General features: G+C 69.1%; 1 protein-coding gene across 1 annotated transcript; it reads right to left on the minus strand.

Moving 5' to 3' along the window:
* Positions 1-1,774: 1,774 nt before the first annotated feature.
* On the minus strand, positions 1,775-2,697 carry PHLDA2 (pleckstrin homology like domain family A member 2). Its single transcript, XM_060607567.3, has 2 exons — positions 2,239-2,697; positions 1,775-2,047 (listed from the first exon to the last, which is right to left on the minus strand). Exon 1 carries the CDS (start codon positions 2,646-2,648, stop codon positions 2,253-2,255), a length of 396 nt encoding a protein of 131 aa, XP_060463550.1. The 5' UTR covers positions 2,649-2,697; the 3' UTR covers positions 1,775-2,047; positions 2,239-2,252.
* Positions 2,698-6,136: the final 3,439 nt, after the last annotated feature.

Raw genomic sequence — 6,136 nt, forward strand, 5'->3', positions numbered from 1 at the left:
AGGGCTCTGGAGAGAGCCTGATCACCCAAGTTGTCCTTGTGCAACAGGCCCTCCCCCGCCTGGAGTCCGTCCCACGAGGAGTCCGTCCCCAGCTAGGAGGCCCCCCTGTTGCCGCCCAGACAGCTCTGCTCAAACCCCCCGAGACTGGAGCTGTCCACCCGCCCCCAGTCCTCCACCGGCTTGGCCTCGGGGCCGAGCGCGCTGCCTGCTTGCTTGCCCTTGTCAGTCACCTCACGTGAATGGAAACAGGTTGTTTTCAAAGATGAGGAGTTTGAGGCTTGCAGAGAGGCCCAGGGAAATGGCCCGCCAGCGGACCCAGGCCCGGGGAGCCCCCCCCCCCTCAACCCAGCTGTAGGGAGGAAGGCACCGGGGCACAGGGGGGCCAGCGTGACCAGTGTGGACAGAACAATGCCAGTGGGGTCGGCAGGTGACCCTGAGACCATGGAGGCCACTCCCCACCTCCCCACGGGCTGCCTGTAAAAGAAGCTAGTTCACAACTCAGGACCCCCAACCCCAGAATTCCATGGTCCAACCAGCAGGGCCTCAGAGAGCAGAGGTCCGTCCACCCTCCGGCCCGAGAGCTCAGACCAGACCAGCTTGCCTGTGAACCTCACTGGGGATGGGGCGGTGGGGGGAGGGGGTCTCACCTTGACTTTCACCCTTTGTCCCAGTGAGGGTCTGGGCAGGTCTCCAGGGAGGGGCAGGACAGGGGTCCGTCGGGGGCCAGTGCAGTCCCCCACTGGCTCAGGGACTTCGTAAGGAGTGCTGTTCCGTTGGGGAGAAAATTCCTTGCAGGAAATGGTTTCCTTGGGCTTCGCAGCAAAGGGACAGCCCCTCCCCAGTCTGAGCCCTGGGACCCAGCCTGCGCGGAGGCCTGCGCGGCTCCCCCCGGTCCCGTATGAGGGTGTGAGGGACAGACATCAGGGCCCGATGTTTGGTCGTTCGCTCCCGACGCCGCTGCCTCCCCCACGTGGCATCGCCCTTCCAGCCAGAAGGGTCCCCGAAATGCAGGCCCCTCAGCAGCCAGAGATCAGGGTCGCCCTCCGCGCTCCGGCTTGGTCACTGCCAGTGCACCTTTCCTCGCGGGAACGCGCCTCGGGTGTCCTCCCATCAGGCAGTGCTGGACTCGCGGCGGCGGCCGGCCTGACTTCCGGAGGACGGGGACCCGGCCGGACAGGGAGGGCTCGCCAGCTGCCAACCATCAGGAGTAGGAGGCCCCGGCCTCCCCCCACTTGCCCGGAGGCCCCGCCGCCTCCCCGCTCCAGCACCGTGGGTGCGGGCCAGCGGGGCCTGGTGGGGGCTGCGGGGAGCTGCCCGGGCCCCAGCAGGGCTGGGGTCAAGGGGAGCACAGGGGGCGCGCAGCCGGAGGGCTGAGGGCTCCCTAATGGGGGGCTGGGGGCACAGGTGGCATGTGGGCGGTGGGGGGCAGGTGGCCGTGGGGAGCAGGGGCAGCTCAGGTGCAGGGGGTGCCCTGACCTCAGCGGGGCAGTTTGGGAGTGACCTCCCTGAGCGAAACCAGGCCCCGTCCTTCCGGACACACGCCCAGTAGCAGAAGTCAGCCAGGGCCAAACCTCAGGGCACTTCCCAGCCTCTGGAGAGGCTGCTTGGCAAGGAGGGTGTGGACCCGGCCCGGCGGATGACACTACATTCATTCAAAGTGCCCTGGCTTCCCGGCCCTTCCGCCGCCAGGGTGGCGGCTCTCCCCACCCCCACTCCCACCCCCACCAAAAGGGCCGCCAACCCTCCCGCAGTAAGGTCACACGGCACCACAGCGGCTGGTAGAAAAGGGAACGGGTCAGGTGGTTTATTTGGAATGAACATACTGATGCAAACACTACATATGAAGACAGACGGTTCCACGACGAATAACCATCAAAATAAATACATAGATAGTCTGATAATTTAACGCGCCCGCTCAGCGGGCCGAGGCTCGGCGGCTCCGCACGGGAAGGTCCTTCTCTGTGGGACAGGGACATGGCTCTCGGCCTCTGTCCTCACTGTGGGCGGCGGGAGGGCGGCCCCCGACTCGTCGTCGAGTGAGTGGCTCCTGTAGGGGGGAAGGAGGAGGGTTAGGGAGCTGGCGGCCCGGCGTCCGGCCTGTGGGTCCCCCTTCCCCGCCCCCCCCCCCCAGGCCCCAGACGCGGGAGGAGCGAGCGACGGCCCCGGCCCGCGCGCCCCAGGGACCCCTCGACGGCGCGGCGCCGCCCCCCCCCCCCCGGACGGCGTCCCCGCACTCACCGCGGCGGCGGCGCTCAGGGCGCGCGGGCCGGCCGGGACTCGGGGGGCGCGGCGGGCGCGGCGCGCTCCTGGCGGCTGCGGAAGTCCTGCAGGGCGCGGCGGTTCTGGAAGTCGATGAGCGCCAGCGTGATGGCCGCGTTCCAGCAGCTCTCGCCCGCGCAGCGGAAGTCGATCTCCTTGCGGTCGGTGGTGACGATGGTGAAGTAGACGTACTTGCCGGTGCGCTCCACGCAGTCCACCTTGAGGATGGAGTGGAAGCGCAGCTCCTTGGCGCGCGCGCCCGGCCCGGCGGGGAACAGGCGCAGGCGGTCGGGGGTGAGCACGCCGCGCTTCTTCTTCCACAGCTGGAACAGGCTGTCGCTGCGCTTCTCCAGCTCGCCCTCGCGCAGCACCTCGCCGGGCGTCCTCATGGCGGCGGCGGCGGCGCTGGCGATGCGCCCCGGCCGGCCCGGCGACGCTTTATGTCGGCCCCGCCTGCGCCCGGCCCCGCCCCCTCGGGCCCCGGCCCCGCCCCACCAGAGGCCACGCCCCTGCCGTCCAGGATCGCCGGGGGCTGTCAGCTCGCCGGTGCCGACTGCCCGCGCCCCTCCCGTTCCCCCGCCGCCCCGGCCCCCCGGCCCCGTGGGGTGACTTGTGGTCTCGCCCCCCGCCCCGCCAACCCCGCCCCGGACGCCGGCCCCGCGGAGGAATGCGCTGCGGCCGGCCCTGCCCGCGGTGACTCACGGCCCGGAGCCCCGGGAAGCACCCGGGGACGGAGCCGGCCCAGGACGCCCACCCTCCCGGCGCTCCGGCGGCTAGGCCCGCCGCTCGAGGGCTCGCGGCGGACGCCCCCCGCGCCTTGGGGACCCTTCCTGGGGACACCGTCCGATGGCCCTGCCCGGCCGGCCGTGTCTCCCACCTGCCCCTCACCCCCCACCCTCCTGCGGGCCGCGCCTGGCGGGAACCTTCGCTCGCCCACCTGGGCCGGGCCTACCCGGAGAGCAGGTGCTCTGAGCCGGCTTTCTCTTCTGTGACATGGGGACAGTAACACTTTCGTTAGATTGGGGAACACGTGGCAAGTGCTGGAACAGCACCCCGAGGGGGCCTGTCCTCCTCCCTCGGTCCTCCTGGCGTCTGGGCAGAGGACTCCCATCGCCTGCACAGCCCCATGGGGCTCGGCCCTAGGCGCTGTGGGTGCTGGAGGGTCGGCCTGGAGAGGGGCGGCGGGGGCGGCTGAGTCATGGGTATTTCCTCTCTTCCTCTAAAGGGTTTACGGGAGGAGTGACGGCTGCCAGCTCCCGGCTCCTCAGAAGGGGTCTCTGGGGGCGGGGACCGCTCCAGAGCACCCACCTTCCAGGGCCCCCCAGCCCCCCAACCCAGCTGTGGGGGTGGGGCAGGGCGGGGCCGGGGGGGGGCGGAGACTGCGCACAGAACAGGGAAGGACGGAGCCCCCTGGGGGCGGTGACCAGCACTCCAGGCGGCACACCTGCGGGGCGGTACAAATGAAAACCAGGTTCCCAGGTTTCAAGCCAATGACAGTGGAGCAGGACCTTCTGGGTGCAGGTCTGTGAAGCTGCCCCCGCCCCCCACCCCCAGCTCTGTGGCCTTGGCAAGTCCCCTGAGCTCTCAGAGGGCGGCCCTTCAGGCTCACGACGAGGAACGAGGACACTGCCAGCTCACACGAGGGCTTGGGCCAGGCCTGTGCAAATGGCGTCAGGTGTCAGCTGCCCAGCGGTCCCCACCGGTGTGGCCGGGGGTGCGGAAGGGCAGGGCGAGTGAGAGGGAGTAGGTGAGGCCGGGTAAGGCCGCCTCCCGCCGGTCCAGCGTTCCTCTCTTTGGCCGCCACTGGCGGGGCCTCTCTGGGGAGCGTTGACGGGTCAGGGACCCCGGTGGGGGGGCGTGCTCTGACAGGTGTGCGTCAGACAGAGCTGGGAGGGCAGGTGGAGAGTCCTGGCTCCGACCTTGGCAGGGAGACCTGGGGCGGGACAGCCTGGGTGGGTGGGAATCAGGCTGGGGATTCCGGGGGGTTGGGGGTCGGGGGCCCGGCCCACCCAGGCATCTCCACCGCCAACAGCCCCTGGCCTGGGGCCTGAGACCCATATCCCCCAGACGCCCCGTGGGGAGCCTGCCGGCCTCTGCTACCCTCCCCGCAGCTTAAGCCTGGAGCCAGGAGGGGGCCCTGTGCCCCCCCCCACCCCCAACAGGCCCATCTGGGGGAGCCGCTGGCGAAGGGGGCTGGGAGGGATGACGAGGGAGCAAAACACTGAGCCAGCACCCCCAAGGGAAGACCTTTCAGGGGGAGCCCGCTTTGGGCCATCGGACAGCCACCAGGACGGCTTCCCGCCGGGCACTGGGGACCCCGGTGTGGATTTGGGCTGCACCTCAGGGGCGCTGGGGCCTCCCCAGGCTTCTAGGCCGGGCGGGTGCCGGACTGCCGCAGGCTGGAGAGACGGGGCCCCAGCGCCCTCTATGTCCCTGATGGTCCCTCGACGAGGTGGGGGCTGTTGGGGTTGCTCTCTTGGATCCGCGGGGAACGGAGTGGGGGTCTCAGAGAAGTTAGGGACTCGGCTGAGGTCACACTGCCAGCCGGAGGGGTTCAAACCCAATCCCTCCTCCTGCGCCCCAAGGCCTGGGGGCAGGAAGCGGCCCCGCCCAAGTGAAGGGGGTGGGGCCGTGCTGGGCCTCGCCTCTGTCTGTGGCGTCAGACTGTGGGTCAGAGCCAAGTTTACTAATGTTTATCCAAGGGTCGCATCTGGGATTCACGCAGGGCCTGCCCTGGGGAGACACCCCCTTCTTCCCCCGGGGACAGACAGACTGGTCTCCAAACTTCCGGCCAAGGCCACTCGCTGTCCTGTCCAGCTGGGCCCAGACGGAATGAGGGCACCTCTCTGAAAGGCCCCTCTTGAGGTCATGCCCACAGCGGTGAGAGGCTGGGCCCGGACGCTCTTGCCCAACCAGCCCTGGGAACAGCAGCCTGTGAGGAAGCCGTGCGTCACAGCTGGCCCATGTGCCTGGGGCTCGATACTACCCTCTTCCTGTGGGAGGCCGTGCTCAGGGACAGCCCGACATGGGGTTCCCTGCTTCCCCTGCCCGGGGGACCCTCTCCTCCGCTCCTCTGGCCTCCTCCAGGAAGCCCCCCTGGGTTGCCGGGAGGGGCATGCCCTCGGGACTGCTCCCACCAGCTTTGTGACTGCGGGGCCTTGGGGGTCCCACAGATGCTCCAGCGCGAACCTCAGGAGGGCGGGGAGGCCCACGCTGCCTGGAGTCACAGCACCAGAGGTCGCGGCCTGTGACTGACTCAGGCCTGCCCTGCATCCCTCTCCTTACTGCTCCAGCCTGGGAAAAGCGAGAGGCCCCAGGGCAGGAGGCTGGTTTCAGGCTTGCACCGCCAGCCTGGCTTGGCCCCTCGGACCTGTGTCTCTCGTCCCCCCGTCTGGTCCTCTGAGCCCCTTGGCTGGAGTCTCACAGTTGGGGGGCCTGCCTCCTAAGACACGAAGGATCCAAAGAGAAAGGGCCCAGAACGCCTTTCTCCCCCTTGGCCCCTGGCAAGCTCCCTATCCAGCCTGCACTACCTTGTTCAGAGGTCACTATCAGCTCCTGGAATGCAGGGACAGTGTCTCAGTGTCGGGGCCGCCAGGGCCCAGCCCAGGCCCTTGGGGAATGTTTTTGGAAACCGGTGGCCCGAAAAGGCACCTGCCTCGCCGACCAAGAGATGTGATTAGAGCATCTGCCTGTGTGGAGGCCGCAGAACCAGAAGGGCAGGCACGGGGTCTGGGGTGGGAGCGGGGAGGGGGAGCCAGTGGGCATTCCCGTCATGTCATGTGGCCGAAGACGGCCCAGGGCTCAGCCCCGGGGACACGGGACCTCTCCGGAGGCCTGAATGAAAGCATGAATATGGATGAAGGGAACGGAGGGAGTC

This window comes from Panthera onca, chromosome D1 (assembly GCF_046562875.1).
Source record: "Panthera onca isolate mPanOnc1 chromosome D1, mPanOnc1 haplotype 2, whole genome shotgun sequence".
Classification (NCBI taxonomy): Eukaryota; Metazoa; Chordata; class Mammalia; order Carnivora; family Felidae; genus Panthera; species Panthera onca.